This window comes from Taeniopygia guttata, chromosome 3 (assembly GCF_048771995.1).
Source record: "Taeniopygia guttata chromosome 3, bTaeGut7.mat, whole genome shotgun sequence".
Classification (NCBI taxonomy): Eukaryota; Metazoa; Chordata; class Aves; order Passeriformes; family Estrildidae; genus Taeniopygia; species Taeniopygia guttata.
Window position 1 is genome coordinate 1947036 of NC_133027.1, and position 21585 is coordinate 1968620.

At 44.4% G+C, this 21585-nt stretch overlaps 1 protein-coding gene across 4 annotated transcripts in view; it reads right to left on the reverse strand.

The window, feature by feature from the left end:
* Positions 1 to 21585, reverse strand: part of PNOC (prepronociceptin) — a 45808-nt gene that overhangs the window by 15903 nt on the left and 8320 nt on the right. For all 4 annotated transcript variants that reach the window (XR_012054782.1, XM_072926247.1, XM_072926246.1 and 1 more), the window contains exon 2: positions 9091 to 9226. Coding sequence is in view for 3 of the 4 variants with exons in the window: in XM_072926247.1 (XP_072782348.1) it covers positions 9091 to 9210 (120 nt within the window). In the remaining variant the exon portion in view is untranslated. The remainder of the gene's footprint in view (positions 1 to 9090; positions 9227 to 21585) is intronic.

Genomic DNA, 21585 nt, shown 5'->3' on the forward strand with positions numbered 1-21585 from the left:
ATGGGCAACTCAATGGACAAATCGATGGTCAACTCAATGGTCAACCCAATGGACAACCCAATGGTCGACCGAATGGACAACCCAATGGACAACCCAATGGTCAACCCAATGGACAACCCAATGGTCAAATCGATGGTCGACCCAATGGACAACCCAATGGACAACCCATTGGACAACTCAATGGAAAACCCAATGGACAACCCAATGGACAAATCGATGGGCGACACAATGGTCGATCCACTGGTCGACTCAATGGACAACCCAATGGTCAACCCAATGGTCAACCCAATGGTTGACTCAATGGACAAATCGATGGTCGACCCAATGGTCAACCCAATGGACAACCCAATGGAAAACTCAATGGTCAACCCAATGGTCAACCCAATGGACAACCCAATGGACAACACAATGGACAACCCAATGGTCGACCCGATTGTCAACCCAATGGACAAATCGATGGTCAACCCAATGGACAACCCAATGGACAAATCGATGGTCAACCCAATGGTCAACCCAATGGTCAACTCAATGGAAAACCCAATGGTCAACACAATGGTCAACCCAATGGTCAACCCAACAGTCAACCCAATGGACAAATCGATGGACAACTCAATGGATAACTCAATGGACAACCCAATGGTCAACCCAATGGTCAACCCAATGGACAAATGATGGTCAACCCAATGGACAAATCGATGGTGACCCAATGGACGACCCAATGGTCGATCCAATGGTCAACCCAATGGTCAACCCAATGGACAACCCAATGGACAAAGGGATGGTCGACCCAATGGACAACCCAATGGACAACTCAATGGACAACCCAATGGACAATCCAAGGGTCAACCCAATAGACAACCCGATGGTCGAACCAATGGTCAACCCAATGGACAACCCAATGGACAACCCAATGGTCAACCCAATGGACAAATCGATGGTCGATCCAATGGAAAACCCAAAGATCAACTCAATGGACAAATCAATGGTCAACCCAATGGACAACCCAATGGACAAATCGATGGTTGACCCAATGGAAAACCCAATGGACAACTCAATGGACAACCCAATGGACAACCCAACAGTCAACCCAATGGAAAACCCAATGGACAACTCAATGGACAACCCAATGGACAACCCAATGGACAACCCAATGGACAACTCAATGGACAAATCGATGGTTGACCCAATGGGCAACCTAATGGACAAATTGATGGTCGACCCAATGGACAACACAATGGTCAACCCGATGGTCAACGCAATGGTCAAACCAATAGACGACTCAATGGTCAACCCACTGGACAACCCAATGGTGAACTCAATGGACAACCCAATGGTCGAACCAATGGACAACCCAACAATCAACCAAATGGACAATGCAATGGACAACCCAATGGACAACCCAATGGACAACTCGATGGTCAACCCAATGGTCAACCCAATGGTCGACCCAATAGAAAACCCAATGGTCGACCCAATGGACAACCCAATGGTCGACCCAATGGACAACCCAATGGACAAATCGATGGTTGATCCAGTGGACAACCCAATGGACAACGCAATGGTCAACCCAATGGACGACTCGATGGTCGACCCAATGGGCGACACAATGGTCAACTCAATGGTCAAACCAATGGACAACCCAATGGACAAATCGATGGTCGACCCAACGGTCAACCCAAGGAAGGAGGTGGGACAAGATGGTGGACGGAGGTGGGACAAGATGGTGGAAGGAGGTGGGACAAGATGGTGGAAGGATGTGGGACAAGATGATGGAAGTAGGTGACCCCAAAGTGACCCAAAGGTGACCCCAAAGTGACGCAGAAGTGACCCCAAAGTGACCCAGAAGTGACCCCAAAGTGACCCAAAGGTGACCCCAAAGTTGACCCAAAAAGTGACACCAAAGTGACCAAAAGGTGACCCCAAATTAACCCGAAAGTGACCCAAAGGTGACCCAAAGGTGACCCCAAAGTGACCCCAAAGGTGGAACCAAGGGGACCCCAAGGGGACACAAAAGTGACCCAAAGGTGACACCAAAGGTGATACAAAGGTGACACAAAGTGACCCAAAGGTGACACCAAAGTGACCCAAAGGTGGCACCAAAGTGACCCAAAGGGGACAAGAAGGTGGCACCAAAGTGACCCAAAGGGGACAAGAAGGTGGCACCAAAGTGACACCAAAGTGACCCAAAGGTGACACCAAGATGGTGGAAAGAGGTGGGACAAGATGGAGGATGGAGGTGGGACAGGATGGAGGTGGGACAAGATGGTGGAAGGAGGTGGGACAAGATGGTGGATGGAGGTGGGATCTCATCCACTTCCAAGCTGGACATGGACATGGAAACTCCATTTTTGGTGCCACCAAAATCACCATGGTTGGATCCCATCCCTTTCCAGGCCAAGCTGGACATGGAAACTCCCACCATGACGTTCCTTCCAGGAGATCCCATATCCCACCAGGAGGTTCCTTCCGGGAGACCCCAAATCCCACCAGGAGGTTCCTTCCGGGAGACCCCAAATCCCACCAGGAGGTTCCTTCCGGGAGACCCCAAATCCCACCAGGAGGTTCCTTCCAGGAGATCCCAAATCCCACCAGGAGGATCCTTCCAGGAGATCCCAAATCCCACCATGAGGTTCCTTCCAGGAGATCCCAAATCCCACCACGAGGATCCTTCAGGAGATCCCAAATCCCACCATGAGGTTCCTCCAGGAGATCCCAAATCCCACCACGAGGATCCTTCCAGGAGATCCCAAATCCCACCACGAGGCTCCTTCCAGGAGACCCCAAATCCCACCAGGAGGCTCCTTCCAGGAGATCCCAAATCCCACCATGAGGATCCTTTCAGGAGATCCCAAATCCCACCAGGACGTTCCTTCCAGGAGATCCCAAATCCCACCACGAGGATCCTTCAGGAGATCCCAAATCCCACCATGAGGTTCCTTCCAGGAGATCCCAAATCCCACCACGAGGATCCTTCAGGAGATCCCAAATCCCACCATGAGGTTCCTCCAGGAGATCCCAAATCCCACCACGAGGATCCTTCCAGGAGATCCCAAATCCCACCACGAGGCTCCTTCCAGGAGACCCCAAATCCCACCACGAGGATCCTTCCAGGAGATCCCAAATCCCACCATGAGGTTCCTTCCAGGAGATCCCAAATCCCACCAGGAGGATCCTTCCAGGAGATCCCAAATCCCACCAGGAGGATCCTTCCAGGAGATCCCAAATCCCACCACGAGGTTCCTTCCAGGAGATCCCAAATCCCACCATGAGGTTCCTTCCAGGAGATCCCAAATCCCACCACGAGGATCCTTCAGGAGATCCCAAATCCCACCAGGAGGCTCCTTCAGGAGATCCCAAATCCCACCAGGAGGTTCCTTCCAGGAGATCCCAAATCCCACCATGAGGTTCCTTCCAGGAGATCCCAAATCCCACCACAAGGCTCCTTCCAGGAGATCCCAAATCCCACCACGAGGCTCCTTCCAGGAGATCCCAAATCCCACCACGAGGCTCCTTCCAGGAGATCCCAAATCCCACCAGGAGGTTCCTTCCAGGAGATCCCAAATCCCACCAGGAGGTTCATTCCAGAAGATCCCAAATCCCACCACGACGGTTCTTACAGGAGATCCCAAATCCCACCAGGAGGTTCCTTCAGGAGATCCCAAATCCCACCACGAGGCTCCTTCCAGGAGATCCCAAATCCCACCACGAGGCTCCTTCCAGGAGATCCCAAATCCCACCACGAGGCTCCTTCCAGGAGATCCCAAATCCCACCAGGAGGTTCCTTCCAGGAGATCCCAAATCCCACCAGGAGGTTCCTTCCAGGAGATCCCAAATCCCACCAGGAGGATCCTTCCAGGAGATCCCAAATCCCACCACGACGTTCCTCCCAGGAGATCCCAAATCCCATCACGAGGTTCCTTCAGGAGATCCCAAATCCCACCACGAGGTTCCTTCCAGGAGATCCCAAATCCCACCAGGAGGTTCCTTCCAGCCCAGAACCTCAGGAGATCCCAAATCCCACCACGAGGATCCTTCAGGAGATCCCAAATCCCACCATGAGGTTCCTTCAGGAGATCCCAAATCCCACCACGAGGATCCTTCAGGAGATCCCAAATCCCACCACGAGCTTCCTTCCAGGAGATCCCAAATCCCACCAGGAGGTTCCTTCAGGAGATCCCAAATCCCACCACGAGGGTCCTTCCAGGAGATCCCAAATCCCACCATGAGGTTCCTTCCAGGAGATCCCAAATCCCACCAGGACGTTCCTTCCAGGAGATCCCAAATCCCACCACGAGGATCCTTCAGGAGATCCCAAATCCCACCAGGAGGATCCTTCAGGAGATCCCAAATCCCACCACGAGGCTCCTTCCAGGAGATCCCAAATCCCACCACGAGGCTCCTTCCAGGAGATCCCAAATCCCACCACGAGGTTCCTTCCAGGAGATCCCAAATCCCACCACGAGGATCCTTCCAGGAGATCCCAAATCCCACCAGGAGGTTCCTTCAGGAGATCCCAAATCCCACCACGAGGCTCCTTCAGGAGATCCCAAATCCCACCAGGAGGATCCTTCAGGAGATCCCAAATCCCACCACGAGGCTCCTTCCAGGAGATCCCAAATCCCACCACGAGGCTCCTTCCAGGAGATCCCAAATCCCACCACGAGGTTCCTTCCAGGAGATCCCAAATCCCACCACGAGGCTCCTTCAGGAGATCCCAAATCCCACCACGAGGATCCTTCAGGAGATCCCAAATCCCACCATGAGGTTCCTTCCAGGAGATCCCAAATCCCACCAGGAGGATCCTTCAGGAGATCCCAAATCCCACCAGGAGGCTCCTTCCAGGAAGTCCCAAATCCCACCAGGAGGATCCTTCAGGAGATCCCAAATCCCACCAGGAGGATCCTTCCAGGAGATCCCAAATCCCACCATAACGTTCCTTCCAGGAGATCCCAAATCCCACCACGAGGATCCTTCAGGAGATCCCAAATCCCACCACGAGGCTCCTTCCAGGAGATCCCAAATCCCACCACGAGGATCCTTCCAGGAGATCCCAAATCCCACCAGGAGGATCCTTCCAGGAGATCCCAAATCCCACCACGAGGATCCTTCCAGGAGATCCCAAATTCCACCATGAGGTTCCTTCAGGAGATCCCAAATCCCACCAGGAGGCTCCTTCCAGGAGATCCCAAATCCCACCACGAGGATCCTTCCAGGAGATCCCAAATCCCACCATGAGGATCCTTCCAGGAGACCCCAAATCCCACCATGAGGATCCTTCCAGGAGATCCCAAATTCCACCATGAGGTTCCTTCAGGAGATCCCAAATCCCACCAGGATGTTCCTTCAGGAGATCCCAAATCCCACCACGAGGTTCCTTCCAGGAGATCCCAAATCCCACCAGGAGGTTCCTTCCAGGAGATCCCAAATCCCACCACAATGGTTCTTCCAGGAGATCCCAAATCCCACCAGGAGGTTTCTTCCAGGAGATCCCAAATCCCACCATGAGGTTCCTTCAGGAGATCCCAAATCCCACCACGAGGTTCCTTCCAGGAGATCCCAAATCCCACCACGAGGATCCTTCAGGAGATCCCAAATCCCACCACGAGGATCCTTCCAGGAGATCCCAAATCCCACCAGGAGGTTCCTTCAGGAGATCCCAAATCCCACCACGAGGCTCCTTCCAGGAGATCCCAAATCCCACCACGACGGTTCTTCCAGGAGATCCCAAATCCCACCACGACGGTTCTTCCAGGAGATCCCAAATCCCACCAGGAGGTTCCTTCCAGGAGATCCCAAATCCCACCACGTGGTGGACAATCCTCCGGGAACGCTGGGACACGGTCATGGATCTTCATCCAGATTTGGGATCTTCATCCTCATTTGGGATCTCCATCCTGGTTTGGGATCTCCACCCTCATTTGGGATCTCCATCCTGGTTTGGGATCTCCACCAAAATTTGGGATCTTCACCCACATTTGGGATCTTCACCCACATTTGGGATCTCCATCCTGGTTTGGGACCATCCTGGTTTGGGATCTCCATCCTGGTTTGGGATCTTCACCCACATTTGGGATCTCCATCCTGGGTTGGGATCTCCATCCTGGTTTGGGATCTCCATCCTGGGTTGGGATCTTCATCCTGGTCTGGGATCTCCATCCACATTTGGGATCTCCATCCTGGTTTGGGATCTCCATCCTGGGTTGGGATCTCCATCCTGGTTTGGGATCTCCATCCTGGGTTGGGATCTCCATCCTGGGTTGGGATCTCCATCCTGGTTTGGGATCTCCATCCTGGGTTGGGATCTCCATCCTGGTTTGGGATCTTCATCCTGGTTTGGGATCTCCATCCTCATTTGGGATCTCCATCCTGGGTTGGGATCTCCATCCTGGTTTGGGATCTCCATCCTGGTTTGGGATCTCCATCCTGGTTTGGGATCTCCATCCTCATTTGGGATCTTCACCCACATTTGGGACCATCCTGGGTTGGGATCTCCATCCTGGTTTGGGATCTCCATCCTGGGTTGGGATCTCCATCCTGGTTTGGGATCTCCATCCTGGTTTGGGATCTCCATCCTGGGTTGGGATCTTCAGCCTTATTTGGGATCTGAGCCCAGATCCACCAGATGTGGGGACAGGTGACAGGTGACAGTGACAGGTGACAGGTGACAGTGACAGGTTGGTGGCACTCACGATGTCCCTCAGACCCACCAGACGATGTCCCCAAACCCCAAAAGAACGAAAAGGAACCGAGACCCACCAGACTTGGGGACAGGTGACAGTGACAGGTGACAGTGACAGGTGACAGGTGACAGTGACAGGTTGGTGGCACTCAGGATGTCCCCAAACCCCAAAAGAACAAAAAGGAGCCGAGACCCACCAGACTTGGGGACAGGGACAGAGGACAAGGGACAGATGACAAAGGACAGATGACAGAGGCCAAGTGACAGGTGACAGGTGACAGGTGACATGCCCAGGTGACAGTGACAGGGTGGTGGCACTCACAATGTCCCCAAACCCCAAAAGAACGAAAAGAAACCCCAAAAGAACGAAAAGAAACCCCAAAAGAACGAAAAGGAACCAAGACCCACCAGACGTGGGGACAGGGGACAGATGACAGATGACAAAGGACAGATGACAAGTGACAGTGACAGTGACAGTGACAAGTTGGTGTCACTCACGAGGCCATCGAAGCCACCAGACGATGTCCCCAAACCCCAAAAGAACGAAAAGGAACCAAAACCGCCAGATTTGATGACAAAGACAGAGGACAAAGGACAGAGGACAAGGGACAGATGACAGTGACAGGTGACAGTGACAGGTGACAGTGACAGGGTGGTGGCACTCCCAATGTCCCTCAGACCCACCAGACGATGTCCCCAAACCCCAAAAGAACAAAAAGGAACCGAGACCCACCAGACTTGGGGACAGGGACAGGTGACAGGTGACAGTGACAGTGACAGGGTGGTGGCACTCACGATGTCCCTCAGACCCACCAGACATGAGGACAGGGACAGGGACAGGGACAGTGACAGGGACAGGGACAGGGACAGGGACAGGGACAGGTTGGTGGCACTCACGATGTCCCCAAACCCCAAAAGAACAAAAAGGAGCCGAGACCCACCAGACTTGGGGACAGAGATAGAGGACAGGGGACAGATGACAGAGGACAGTGACAGGTGACAGGTGGCAATGACAGGTGACAATGTGGTGTCACTCACGAGGCCATCGAAGCCACCAGACGATGTCCCCAAACCCCAAAAGAACAAAAAGGAGCCGAGACCCACCAGACGTGGGGACAAGGAACAGAGACAGGAACAGATGACAAAGGACAAGTGACAGGTGACAGGTGACAATGACAGGTGACAGTGACAGTGACAGGTGACAGTGACAGGGTGGTGGCACTCACAATGTCCCCAAACCCCAAAAGAACGAAAAGAAACCCCAAAAGAACGAAAAGGAACCGAGACCCACCAGACTTGGGGACAAAGATAGATGACAAAGGACAGATGACAGAGGACAGGTGACAGGTGACAGGTGACAGTGACAGGTGACAAGTTGGTGTCACTCACGAGGCCATCGAAGCCACCAGACGATGTCCCCAAACCCCAAAAGAACGAAAAGGAACCAAGACCCACCAGACTTGGGGACAGGGACAGAGGACAAAGGACAGGTGACAGGGACAGAGGACAGTGACAGTGACAGTGACAGGGTGGTGGCACTCACGATGTCCCTCAGACCCACCAGACGATGTCCCCAAACCCCAAAAGAACAAAAAGGAACCGAGACCCACCAGACTTGGGGACAAGGAACAGAGACAGGAACAGATGACAGGTGACAGATGACAGAGGACAGGTGACAGGTGACAGGTGACAGGTGACAGGTGACAATGACAAGGTGACATGCCCCGGTGACAGGTTGGTGACACTCACGATGTCCCCAAACCCCAAAAGAACGAAAAGAAACCCCAAAAGAACGAAAAGGAACCGAGACCCACCAGACTTGGGGACAAAGACAGATGACAGAGGACAGGTGACAGTGACAGGTGACAGTGACAAGGTGACAAGTTGGTGTCACTCACGAGGCCATCGAAGCCACCAGACGATGTCCCCAAACCCCAAAAGAACGAAAAGGAACCAAAACCGCCAGATTTGATGCCAAAGACAGAGGACAAAGGACAGAGGACAAAGGACAGAGGACAGTGACAGGTGACAATGACAGTGACAAGTTGGTGTCACTCACGAGGCCATCGAAGCCACCAGACGATGTCCCCAAACCCCAAAAAACCAAAAAGGAGCCGAGACCCACCAGACGTGGGGACAGGGACAGATGACAGGTGACAGTGACAGAGGACAGGTGACAGTGACAGGGACAGGTGACAGGTGACAATGACAAGTTGGTGTCACTCACGAGGCCATCGAAGCCACCAGACGATGTCCCCAAACCCCAAAAGAACAAAAAGGAGCCGAGACCCACCAGACGTGGGGACAAGGAACAGAGACAGGAACAGATGACAAAGGACAAAGGACAGGTGACAAAGGACAGGTGACAGTGACAGATGACAATGACAAGGTGACAAGTTGGTGTCACTCACGAGGCCATCGAAGCCGCCGCCCTCCAGGCGCCGCTCGCAGCTCAGACACTCCCCCCGGCAGTCGCCGCGGGCGCGGGCGCAGAGCCACAGCAGCAGCAGCTCCCAGAGCACCGACCGCATGGTGACACCGCCACCGCTGCGGGGACACGATGGCACACGGGTCACACGGGTCACACGTGTCACAAATTCCATATAACCCAAAAATCCCGGGAAAGGGGAAAAAAACCCAACAGAAATCGAAAAAAATATAAGAAAATAACGTAAAATCGCGTCAAATATCATTAAAACACGGTGGAAGTATGAGAAAATCTAAAAAAATCGAAAAAAACCCATAAAATCCCATAAATTCTCATTAAATCCCAATAAAACCCCATGAAATTCTGAGAAAAGGTGAAAAAATCCAAAAAACCCCCATAAAATCCCATAAAATCACCTCAGATTCCAATAAAACCCCATGAAATTCTGAGAAAATCTAAAAAAAAACCACAGAAAAAATCCCATGAAATCCCAATAAACCCCCACAAAATCCTGCAAAATCCCAATAAAATCCAGCAAAAACCTTAAAAATCAAAACAAATCCCAAAAAATCCCATAAAATCCCATAAAATCCCAATAAAACCCCCACAAAATCCCATGAAAGGCAAAAAAAACCCCGTGGGAATTGGAAAAATGGTAAAAAAAGGAGAGGAAATAATGGAAAATGGTGTTAAATAGCAATGAAAGAGCGTGGAATTGGGAGGAAAGGGTAAAAAATGAAAAAAAAGCACAGAAAATCCCATAAAATCCTATGAAATCCCGATAAAACCCCATAAAATCCCATGAAATCCCAATAAAACTCCAATAAAACCCAAAAAAATCCTGCAAAAATCTAAAAAATCCCACTAAACCCCCCCAAATCCAAAAAAACCCCCACAAAATCCTATGGAAACCCAATAAAACCAAGAGAAAATCGAAAAAATCCAAAAAAATCCCATAAAATCCCATAAAATCCCAATAAAGCCCCACAAAATCCTGTGAAATCCCAATAAAACCCGGCGAAAAGTTAAAAAATCCGGAGAAATGCCATAAAATCCCATGAAATCCAAATAGAGCCCCACAAAATCCTGTGAAATAGCAAAAAAACCCCACAAAACCTAAAAAGTCCAAAGAAATCCCAATAGAGCCCCACAAAATCCCAACCCCCCCCAAAAAATCCTGTGAAATCGCAAAAAAACACGTGAAAATCTAAAAAATAAAAAAATCCCATAAAATCCCAATAACACCCCACAAAATCCTGCAAAATCCCAATAAAACGCAGCGAAAACCTGAAAAATCCCCAAAAATCCCATAAAATCCCATAAAATCCCATGAAATCCCAATAAAACCCCATAAAATCCTGAAAAAGCCCAATAAAACCCAGCGAAAAGTTAAAAAACCCAAAAAATCCCAAAAAAATCCCATGAAATCCCATGAAATCCCGATAAAACCCCGTAAAATCCCATGAAATCCCAATAAAACCCAGCAAAAACTTAAAAAATCCCAAAAAATCCCATAAAATCCTATGAAATCCCAATAAAACCCAGCAAAACCCTAAAAAATTAAAAAACCCCATAAAATCCCATGAAATCCCAATAAAACCCAGCAAAAAGTTAAAAAATCCAAAGAAATCCCATGAAATCCCACTAAAACCCCACAAAATCCTGTGAAATCCCAATAAAACCCAGCAAAAACCTAAAAAATCCAAAGAAATCCCATAAAATCCCATGAAATCCCAATAAAATCCCACAAAATCCTGTGAAATCACAAAAAACCCCACAAAAACCTAAAAAATCCAAATAAATCCCATGAAATCCCAATAGAGCCCCACAAAATCCTGTGAAATCCCAACAAAAACAGAAAAAACCTAAAAAATCCAAAGAAATGCCAAAAAATCCTATGAAATCCCAATAAAACCCCCAAAAATCCTGTGAAATCCCAATAAAACCCAGTGAAAATCTAAAAAATCCAAAAAAACCCCATAAAATCCCATAAAACCACCTCAGATCCCAATAAAATCCCATTAAATTCTGAGAAAAGGTAAAAAAATCCAAAAAACCCCCATAAAATCCCATAAAATCACCTCAAATCCCAACAAAACCCCGTAAAATTCTGAGAAAAGGTGAAAACCTAAAAAATCCAAAGAAATCCCATAAAATCCCATGAAATCCCATGAAATCCCATGAAATCCCATGAAATCCCATGAGATCCCAATAAAACCCCGTGAAAACTTAAAATATCCAAATAAATCCCATAAAATTCCATAAAATCCTATGAAATCCCAAGAAAACCCCACAAAATCCTGTGAAATCTGAATAAAACCCAGCAAAAACGTAAAAAATCCAAAGAAATCCCATAAAATCCCATGAAATCCCAATAAAACCCGGCAAAAAGTTAAAAAATCCGAAGAAATCCCATAAAATCCCACTAAATCCCAATAAAACCCCACAAAATCCTGTGAAATCCCAATAAAACCCAGCAAAAAGTTAAAAAATCCAAAGAAATCCCATAAAATCCCAATAAAACCCCCAAAAAATCCCATGAAAGGCAAAAAACCCCCCGTGGGAATTGAGAAAATGGTGAAAAAAGGAGAGGAAATAATGGAAAATGGTGGTAAATAGCGATGAAAGAGCGTGGAATTGTGAGGAAAGGTAAAAAATGAAAAAAAGCACAGAAAATCCTATAAATTCACACTAAATTCCAATAAAATCCCAGTAAAACCCCATGAAATCCTAATAAAACCCAACAAAAACTTAAAAAATCCAAAGAAATCCCATAAAATCCCACTAAATTCCAAAAAAACCCCAATAAAACCCCACAAAATCCTGTGAAATCCCAATAAAACCCAGCAGAAACTTTAAAAATCCAAAGAAATCCCATAAAATCCCATGAAATCCCAATAAAACCCCAAAAAATCCCATGAAAGGCAAAAAAAAACCCCGTGGAAATTGAAAAAATGGTAAAAAAAGGAAAGGAAATAATGGAAAATGGTGGTAAATAGCAATGAAAGAGCGTGGAATTGTGAGGAAAGGTAAAAAATTTTTAAAAAGCACAGAAAATCCTATAAAATCAGCTCAAATCCCAATAAAACCTCATAAAATCCCATGAAATCCCAATAAAACCCAGTGAAAACTTAAAAAATCCAAAGAAATCCCATGAAATCCCGATAAAACCCTACAAAATCTCAATAAAACCCAGCGAAAACTTTAAAAATCCCGTAAAATCCCATGAAATCCCAATAAAACCCCACAAAATTCTGCAAAATCCCAATAAAACCCGGCGAAAACTTAAAATATCCAAAGAAATCCCATAAAATCCCATGAGATCCCAATAAAACCCAGTGAAAACTTTAAAAATCCAAAGAAATCCCATAAAATCCCACTAAATCCCAATAAAACCCCATAAAATCCTGCAAAATCCCAATAAAACCCCGTGAAAATTTAAAAAAATCCAAAGAAATCCCATAAAATCCCAATAGAGCCCCACAAAATCCTGCAAAATCCCAATAAAACGCAGCGAAAACCTAAAAAATCCAAAGAAATCCCATAAAATCCCATGAAATCCCAATAAAACCCAGCGAAAACTTAAAAAATCCCAAAAAAACCCATAAAATCCCATGAAATCCCAATAGAGCCCCACAAAATCCCACAAAATCCAAAAGACCCTCAAAAAATCCTGTGAAATAGCAAAAAAAACCCCACAAAAACCTAAAAAATCCCAAAATTCCCATAAAATCCCATGAAATCCCAATAAAACTCAGCGAAAACTTAAAAAATCTGAAGAAATGCCATAAAATCCCACTAAATCCCAATAAAACCCCACAAAATCCTGCAGAATCCAAAAAAAACCCCAGTAAAAACCTAAAAAATCCAAAGAAATGCCAAAAAATCCTATGAAATCCCAATAAAACCCCACAAAATCCCACACCCCCCACAAAATCCTGTGAAAACCCCACGAAAACCTAAAAAATAAAAAAAACCCCATAAATTCCCATTAAATTCCAATAAACCCCAACAAAATCCTGTGAAATCACAAAAAAACCCAACAAAACCCTAAAAAATCCAAAGAAATCCCATAAAATCCCATAAAATCACCTCAAATCCCAATAAAACCCCGTGAAATTATGAGAAAAGGTGAAAAAATCCTGTAAAAACCTTAAAAATCCCATAAAATCCCAAAAAAAACCCATAAAATCCTGTGAAATCCCAATAAAACCCAACAAAAACCTGAAAATTCCCAAAAAATCCCATAAAATCCCATGAAATCCCAATAAAACCCCACAAAATCCTGTGAAATCGCAATAAAATCCAGTGGAAATTTAAGAAATCTGGAGAAATCCCATAAAATCCCATGAAGTCCCAATTGAGGCCCACAAAATCCCATGAAAGGCTAAAAAAACCCCACAGAAATCGAAAAAAAGGTAAAAAAAGGACAGAAAATAACGTAAAATCACGTCAAATATCATTAAAACACAGTGGAAGTGTGAGAAAATCTAAAAAACTCCAAAAAAACCCCATAAAACCTCACAAATTCCCACTAAATCCCAATAAAACCCCACAAAATCCTGTGAAATCCCAATAAAACCCAGCAAAAACTTAAAAAATCCCATAAAATCCCATGAAATCCCAATAAACCCCCACAAAATCCCAATAAAACCCAGCGAAAATGGAAAAAAAAAAAGTCCCATGAAATCCCAATTGAGCCCCACAAAATCCCACAAAATACTGTCAAATCGCAAAAAAACCAGTGAAAATCTAAAAAAATGCAAAAAAATCCCATAAAATCCCATGGAATCCCAATAAACTCCCACAAAATCCTGCAAAATCCCAATAAAATCCTATGAAATCCCGATAACACCCGGCGAAAAGTTAAAAAATCCAAAGAAATACCATAAAATCCCACTAAATTCCAATAAAACCCCATAAAATCCTGCAAAATCCCAATAAAACCCGGCAAAAAGTTAAAAAATCCAAAGAAATCCCATAAAATCCCATGAAACCACCTCAAATCCCAATGAAACCCCATAAAATTCTGAGGAAAGGTAAAAAAATCCAAAAAACCCCATAAAATCCCATAAAATCACCTCAAATCCCAATAAAACCCCATGAAATTCTGAGAAAATCTAAAAAATAAAAAAAAACACAGAAAAAATCCCATAAAACCCGATAAAACCCCATAAAATCCTGTGAAATCCCAATAAAACCCCACAAGAACCTAAGAAATCCAAAGAAATCCCATAAAATCCCATGAAATCCCAATAAAACCCCACAAAATTCCAATAAAACCCAACAAAATCCCCCAAAAAACGCGTGAAATGCTGTGAAAGCCTAAATAAAGTGCCAAAAATCCCACAAAGTGAAAAAAAACCAGTACAAACCTAAAAAATCCCCAAAAATCCCATGAAATCCCAATAAAACCCCACAAAATCCTGCAAAATCACAGTAAAACCCGGCGAAAACTTAAAAAATCCAAACAAATCCCATAAAATCCCAGGAAATTCCAATAAAACCCCAATAAAACCCCACAAAATCCCACTAAATCCCAAGAAAACTCAGCGAAAACAAAAAAAAATCCAAATAAATCCGATAAAATCCCACTAAACCCCCACAAAATCCTGTGAAATCCCAATAAAACCTGGCGAAACCTAAAAAAATCCAAAGAAATCCCATAAAATCCCATGAAATCCCAACTGAGCCCCACAAAATCCCATGAAATCCCAATAAAACCCAGCCAAAACCCAAAAAATCCCAAAAAATCCCATAAAATCCCAATAAAACCCCACAAAATCCTGTGAAATCACAAAAAAACCCAGCGAAAACTTAAAAAATCCAAAGAAATCCCATGAAATCCCATGAAATCCCAATAAAACCCCCAAAAAATCCCATGAAAGGCAAAAAAACCCCCGTGGAAATTGAAAAAATGGTGAAAAAAGGAAAGGAAATAACGTAAAATGGTGTTAAATAGCGATGAAAGAGTGTGGAATTGTGAGGAAAGGTAAAAAATGAAAAAAAAGCACAGAAAATCCTATAAAATCCTATGAAATCCCGATAAAACCCCATAAAATTCCAATAAAACCCAACAAAAACTTAAAAAATCCAAAGAAATCCCATAAAATCCCATGAAATCCCAATAAAACCCAGCGAAAACCTAAGAAATCAAAAGAAATCCCATAAAATCCAAAGAAATCCCAATAGAGCCCCACAAAATCCCAACCCCCCCCCAAAAATCCTGTGAAATCGCAAAAAAACCCGTGAAAATCTAAAAAATAAAAAAATCCCATAAAATCCCAATAAAACCCCACAAAATCCTGCAAAATCCCAATAAAACCCGGCAAAAACCTTAAAAATCAAAAAAAAATCCCAAAAAATCCCAAAAAATCCCATAAAATCCCATGAAATCCCAATAAACCCCCATAAAATCCCATGAAATCCTAATAAAACCCAATAAAAATTTAAAAAATCCAAAGAAATCCCATAAAATCCCACTAAATTCCAATAAAACCCCCACAAAATCCCATGAAAGGCAAAAAAAACCGCGTGGGAATTGGAAAAATGGTAAAAAAAGGAGAGGAAATAATGGAAAATGGTGTTAAGTAGCAATGAAAGAGTGTGGAATTGGGAGGAAAGGTAAAAAATCCTGTAAAAACCTTAAAAATGCCATAAATTCTCATTAAATCCCAATAAAACCCCATAAAATCCCATGAAATCCCAATAAAACCCAGCAAAAACTTAAAAATCCAAAGAAATCCCATAAAATCCCACTAAATCCCAATAAAACCCAGTGAAAACTTAAAATATCCAAATAAATCCACAAAATCCCATGAAATCCCATAAAATCCCATGAAATCCCGATAAAACCCCATAAAATCCCATGAAATCCCAATAAAACCCAGCAAAAACTTAAAAAATCCAAAGAAATCCCATAAAATCCCATGAAATCCCATAAAATCCCAATAAAACCCCACAAAATCCTGCAAAATCCCAATAAAACCCCACAAAATCCCACAGAATTCCAATAAAACTCAGCGAAACCTAAAAAAATCCAAAGAAATCCCATAAAATCCCATGAAATCCCAATAAAGCCCCACAAAATCCCACTAAATCCCAATAAAACCCGGCAAAAACCTAAACAATCCAAAAAAACCCCATAAAATCCCATGAAATCCCAACTGAGCCCCACAAAATCCTGCAAAATCCCAATAAAATCCAGCAAAAACCTTAAAAATCAAAACAAATCCCAAAAAATCCCATGAAATCCCATGAAATCCCAATAAACCCCCACAAAATCCTGTGAAATCCCAATAAAACCCCAAGAAAACCTAAAAAATAAAAAAAAATCCCATAAAATCCCATGAAATCCCAATAAAACCCCACAAAATTCCAATAAAACCCAACAAAATCCCCAAAAAACCCCGTGAAATGCTGTGAAAGCCTAAACAAAGTGCCAAAAATCCCACAAAGTGAAAAAAAAGCATCAAAAATCATAAAATCCCATGAAATCCCAATAAAACCCCACAAAATCCTGTGAAATCCCAATAAAACCCGTCGAAAAGTTAAAAAATCCAGAGAAATGCCATAAAATCCCATGAAATCCCAATAAAACCCAGCAAAAACTTAAAAAATCCAAAGAAATCCCATAAAATCCCACTAAATTCCAATAAAACCCCAATAAAACCCCACAAAATCCCACTAAATCCCAAGAAAACTCAGCAAAAACCCAAAAAATCCAAAGAAATCCCATAAAATCACATGAAATCCCAATAAAACCCCAAAACATCCTGTGAAATCCCAATAAAAACAGCAAAAACCTAGAAAATCCGAAGAAATCCCATGAAATCCCATGAAATCCCAATAGAGCCCCACAAAATCCTGTGAAATTGCAAAAAAACCCGACAAAACCCTAAAAAATAAAAAAAATCCCATAAAATCCCATGAAATCTCAATAAAACCCCACAAAACCCTGGGAAAAACCTAAAAATCAACAAAAATCAAAAAAATCCCATAAAAATCTGAAAAATCCTGGGAAATCCCGTGAAATCCCATAAAATCCCACAAAATCCCAATAAAACTCTGTGAAAACCTAAAAAATATAGAAAAATTCCCATAAAATCCACAAAATAAAAAAAAACCCATTAAATCCCAATAAAATCCCATGAAATCCCGTAAAACCCCCCCAAAATCCTGCAAAAACCTAAAAAATAAAAAAATCCCATAAAATCCCAATAAAACCCCACAAAATCCCATAAAATCCCACAAAATCCCAATAAAATCCCAATAAAATCAGTGTAAATGAAAAAAAATCCACAAAAATCTAAAAAAATTCCATAAAACCCCACAAAGTCCCGCAAAATCCCCAAAAATATCCCAAAAAATCCCATTAAACCCCAAAAAATCCCACAAAATCCTGCAAAGTCCCATGAAATCCCAATAAAACCCCACGAAATCCCATGAAATGCCACAAAATCCCAATAAAATCCCAATAAAATCCCAATAAAATCCCCAAAAAACCCATGTAAACCTAAAAATACAAAAAACATCCCATAAAAATCCCAAAAAATCCCATAAAATCCCAAAAGATCCCAATAAAATCCCACAAAACCCGGGGAAAAACCTAAAAAATCCACAATAATCGCAAAAAAACCCATAAAATCCTGGGAAATCCCTTAAAAATCCCAGAAAATTCCATGAAATCCCAAAAAATCCCATTAAAATCAGAAAAATCCCATAAAATCCCATAAATCCCAAAAAATCCCACAAAATTCTCACAAAAATCCCAAAAAAATCCCCAAAAAATCTCCCAAATAAACCCCAAAAAATTCCCAAAAAAATCTCCACAAAAATCAAAAAAAAAAAAATCCAAAAATATCCCAGAAAAATCCCACAAAAATACCCCAAAATTTCCCCTAAAACCCCCCAAAAATTCCCAAAAAATCCCCACAAAATTCCCAAAAAAATCCCACAAAATTCCCACAAAAATCTCACAAAGATCCCAAAAAAATCCTCAAAAAATCCCCAAAAATCCCCCTAAAATTCCCACAAAAATCCCACAAAAATGCCAAAAGAATCCCCAGAAAATTCCCCAGAAATTCCCCCTAAAAATCCTTAAAAAATCCCCCAAAATCCCAAAAAATTCCCAAAAAATCCCCCTTAAAAAAACCCCAAAAAACTCCCAAAAAATCCCCCAAAAAAATCCCTCAAAAAATCCCTCAAAATCCCAAAAAATCCCCAAAAAGTCCCAAAAAAATCCCCCAAAATTCCCAGAAATCCCCCACAAAATCCCCAGAAAATTTTCCAAAAAATCCCCACAAAAATCCCCCCAAAAATCCCCAAAAAATTCTCAAAAAAAACCCCAAAAAATCCCCCCAAAAATCCAAAAAAATTCCCCCCAAAATCCCCAAAAATCCCAAAAAATTCCCCAAAATTCCTCACAAAATTCCCACAAAAATCACACCAAAATCCCACAAAAATCCACCCAAAAATCCCCAAAAATCCCCAATAAATCCCCCCAAAAATCCCAAAAAGAATCCCCCAAAAAGTCCCCCAAAAAGTCCCCAAAAAATCCCTAAAAAATCCCCCAAAAATCCCCCAAAAAACTCCCAAAAAATCCCCACAAAAATCCAAAAAAAATCCCCAAAAAATTCCCCCAAAAATCCCCATAAAATTCCCCCAAAATCCCAGAAAAATCCCAGGAAAATTCCCACAAAATTCCCACAAAATTCCCCCAAATTCCCAAAATAATCTCAAAAAAATCCCCACAAAATTCTCACAAAAATCCCAGAAAATTTCCCATAAAAATCCCCAAAAAATCCCCCAAAAAAACCCCCAAGAAGTCCCCCAAAAAATTCCATAAAATCCCCAAAAAATCTCAGAAAAATCCCCAAAAAAATCCCAAAAAAAATCCCAAAAATTCCCCAAAAATCCCCCTCCCCTCAAAAAAAAATCCCCAAAAAAATTTCCCACAAAATTCCTACAAAATTTCCACCAAAATCCCACAAAAATCCTCCCAAAAAATCCTCCCAAAAAATCCCCCCAAAAAATCCCAAAAAATTCCCCAAAAAAACCCCTAAAAATCCCCCCAAAAAATCCCATGAAAATCCCCCAAAAATCCCCAGAAAATCCCAAAAAATCCCCAAAAAGTCCCCCAAAAGTCCTACAAAATTCCCACGAAAATCCCACAATAATCCCAGAAAAATCTCAAAAAAATCCCCAAAAATCACCAAAAAATCCCCAGAAATTTCCCCAAAAAATCACCAAAAAATTCCCACAAAAATCTCCACAAAAATCCCACAAAAATCCCCAAAAAATCCCTAAAAAAAATACCCCAAAAATCCCCCCAAAATCCCCAAACAATCCCACAAAAATCCCAAAATAATTCCCCAAAAAAATCCCCAAAAATTCCCAAAAAATCCCCAAAAAAATCCCCAAAAAATTCCCAAAAAATCCCCCAAAGTTCCCAACAAATTACGAAAAATCCCCAAACAATACCAGAAAAATCCCAAAAAATTCCACAAAAAACCCCAAAAAATTCCCACAGAATTCCCACAAAAATCGCACAAAAAATTCCCAAAAGAAACCCCAGAAATTTCCCCAGAAAATTCTCCAAAAAATCCCCACAAAATGCCCAAAAATTTCCAAAAAAGCCCCCAAAATTCCCAAAAAAATCCCCCAAAAATCCCCCCAAAATCCCCCAAAAATCCCCCCAAAATCCCCAAAAAATTCCCCAAAAAACCCCCAAAAATCCCAAAAAAATTCCCCCAAAATCTCCAATAAATCCCAAAAAATCCCCCCAAAATAATTCCCAAAAATTCTCCAAAAAATCCCCCCAAAAAATCCCCAAAAAAATCCCCCAAAAATCCCCCCAAAATTCCCAAATATCCCACAAAAATCCCCAAAAAATTCCCAAAAAATCCCCCCAAAAATCCCAAAAAATTCCCCCAAAAAAATCCCCAAAAAATCCCAAAAATCCCTAAAAAAATCCCACAAAAATCCCATGAAAATCCTCCCGAAAATCCTCCCAAAATCCCCAAAATTTCCCCAGAAAAATCCCAAAAAATTTCCCCAAAAATCCCCTGTCCCAGCTGGGGTGGCCAAGGGGTTTGGGGACAAGGAGGGGACCACAGGGAGGTGACAGAGGTGACACAGGGGGGGATGTGACACCGGGTTTGGGGACAACTCAGGGTGCAGGCAGAGGTGACACAGGTGACAGAGGGGGGGAGGTGGCACCAGGGGAGGGGACAACTCAGGGACCAGACAGAGGTGACACAGGTGACAGAAAGGGACAGACATGGGGAGGTGGCACCAGGGGAGGGGACAAAGAGGGGACCAGAGGTGACAGGACAGGGATGTGACACCGCGTTTGGGGACAATGAGGGACAGGGACGGGGACGTGACACCGCGTTTAGGGGACAATCCGGGGAGCAGAGAGGTGACAGAGGCGACAGAGGTGACACAGGTGACAGAAATGGGTAGGTGGCACCAGGGAAGGGACAATTCATGGTCCCGGCAGAGGTGACACAGGTGGGGATGTGGCACCGGGGGAGGTGACAATTGAGAGGATGAAGCAGAGGTGACAGAGGTGACACAGGTGGGGAGGTGGCACCAGGGGAGGGGACAGTTCAGGGAGCAGAGTGAGATGACACAGAGGTGACACAGGGTGGGGATGTGACACCGGGTTTGGGGACAGTGAGGGGATGAAGCGGAGGTGACAGAGGTGACACAGAGGGACAGACATGGGGATGTGGCACCGGGTGTAGGTGACAATCAGGGGACCGGACAGAGGTGACAGAGGGGAGGGGACAATCCAGGGGACCAGAGGTGACACAGGTGACACAGGTGGGGAGGTGGCACCGGGTTTGGGGACAGTGAGGGACCAGGCAGAGGTGACAGAGGTGACACAGGGGGGGAGGTGGCACTGGGGGAGGGGACAATTCAGGGACCAGAGTGAGATGACACAGAGGTGACACAGGGGGGGGAGGTGACACCGCGTTTGGGGACAATGAGGGACCAGACAGAGGTGACAGAGGTGACACAGGTGGGGATGTGGCACCAGGTATAAGGGACAATGAGGGGACCAGAGGTGACACAGGTGACACAGGTGACAGAGGTGACACAGGGGGGATGTGACACCAACTTTAGGGGACAATCCAGGGACCAGAGTGAGATGACACAGAGGTGACACAGGGGGGGGTGTGACACCGCGTTTGGGGACAATGAGAGGATGAAGCGAAGGTGACAGAGGTGACACGGGGGGGGGAGGTGGCACCAGGGGAGGGGACAATGAGGAACCAGAGCGAGATGACACAGAGGTGACACAGGGGGGGGATGTGACACCGCGTTTGGGGACAATGCAGGGACAATCCAGGGACCCGGCAGAGGTGACAGAGGGGAGGGGACAATGAGGGGACCAGAGGTGACACAGGTGACACAGGGGGGAGGTGGCACCAGGGGAGGGGACAATCCGGGGACCAGAGGTGACACAGGT